This window comes from Octodon degus, unplaced genomic scaffold, assembly GCF_000260255.1.
Source record: "Octodon degus isolate 3935 unplaced genomic scaffold, OctDeg1.0 scaffold00036, whole genome shotgun sequence".
Lineage (NCBI taxonomy): Eukaryota > Metazoa > Chordata > Mammalia > Rodentia > Octodontidae > Octodon > Octodon degus.
In genome coordinates, this window is record NW_004524612.1 from 14956254 (window position 1) to 14957510 (window position 1257).

The 1257-nt window shown below is 56.8% G+C and overlaps 2 protein-coding genes across 11 annotated transcripts in view; both read left to right on the forward strand.

The window, feature by feature from the left end:
- On the forward strand, window positions 1-1250 carry LOC105742094 (SWI/SNF-related matrix-associated actin-dependent regulator of chromatin subfamily E member 1-like; the record flags this gene model as incomplete). The annotated part of the gene is given in 1 exon segment (XM_012514604.2): window positions 1-1250. A coding segment is annotated over 1 exon segment (822 nt), but the record flags the coding sequence as incomplete, so codon positions are not given.
- The window catches only part of Hmbox1 (homeobox containing 1), a 236691-nt gene that overhangs the window by 177691 nt on the left and 57743 nt on the right, over window positions 1-1257 (forward strand). The gene's annotated exons all lie outside the window — the stretch shown is intronic.

The following is a 1257-nucleotide window of genomic DNA, read 5'->3' on the forward strand; positions in this document are numbered from 1 at the left end:
GCGTACCTGGCTTACATCAATGCGAAGAGCCGTGCAGAGGCTGCTCTAGAGGAGGAGAGCCGGCAGAGACAGTCGCGCATGGAGAAAGGAGAGCCCTACATGAGCATCCAGCCTGCGGAAGACCGCGATGATTACAATGATGGCTTTTCCATGAAGCACACGGCCACCGCCCGTTTCCAGAGAAAACATCGCCTCATCAGTGAAATCCTCAGCGAGAGCGTGGTGCCCGACGTCCGGTCAGTCGTCACCACCGCTAGAATGCAGGTCCTCAAGCGCCAGGTCCAGTCCCTCATGGTGCACCAGCGAAAACTGGAAGCCGAACTTCTTCAGATAGAGGAACGGCACCAGGAGAAGAAGAGGAAATTCCTTGAAAGCACAGATTCATTCAACAACGATCTCAAAAGGCTATGTGGGCTGAAGGTGGAGGTGGACATGGAGAAGATCGCGGCAGAGATTGCGCAGGCTGAGGAGCAGGCCCGCAAGCGGCAGGAGGAGCGCGAGAAGGAGGTGGCGGAGCAGGCGGAGCGTGGCCAGGGTGGCCTGGGCCCCGAGGAGGAGCAAGCGCCCGGCAAAGCCTAGGAGAAGGACGAGGAGAGCCTCCCGATGGAGACAGAGGAGTCACACCTGGAAGAGGCAGCAGAGAGCCAGCAGAACGGCGAGGAGGGCATGTCCACACCCGAGGACAAGGAGAGCGGACAGGAGGGCGGCGACAGCCTGGTGGAGGAGGGGACCAGCGACAGCAACACCGGCTCAGAGAGCAACAGTGCCACTGTGGAGGAGCCGCCGTCAGACCCCATCCAGGAAGATGAGAAGAAGGAATAAATGTTGCCTTGTTTTATGTGTCCTAAATACTTTTTTAAATGAAAAAAAAATGTTTTCAGTTTTAATGGTATTATGTGGTCTATGTGTTGTTTGTCCATATTGTACCACCAGAGTCTTTGGACCCTGAGCGTCCCAAGCCCAGGGCACAGCCATGGCCAGCTTTCTAAGGCTGTGAAGATGGCTCGTCTGGATCTCATTGCTTGCCCCAGCTGCTGAAGGGCTCGGAATCTAGATTGCGAGACACCCAGCTCTCCAGAGAGTGACCTTCGATGCTGCAGGACTGCCAGAGGCCTTCTCCAGCTCACTCGGTGCTTACCAAAGCCATAGCTTTAAACCTGCCCCATCCCCACTGGCAGCCCCGAGTCCCCTCCTGTGTACGCCTGCAGAGACTCCTAAGGATCTGGTCGCCTGGGAGCGAGTGTGTTCACCTTCCTG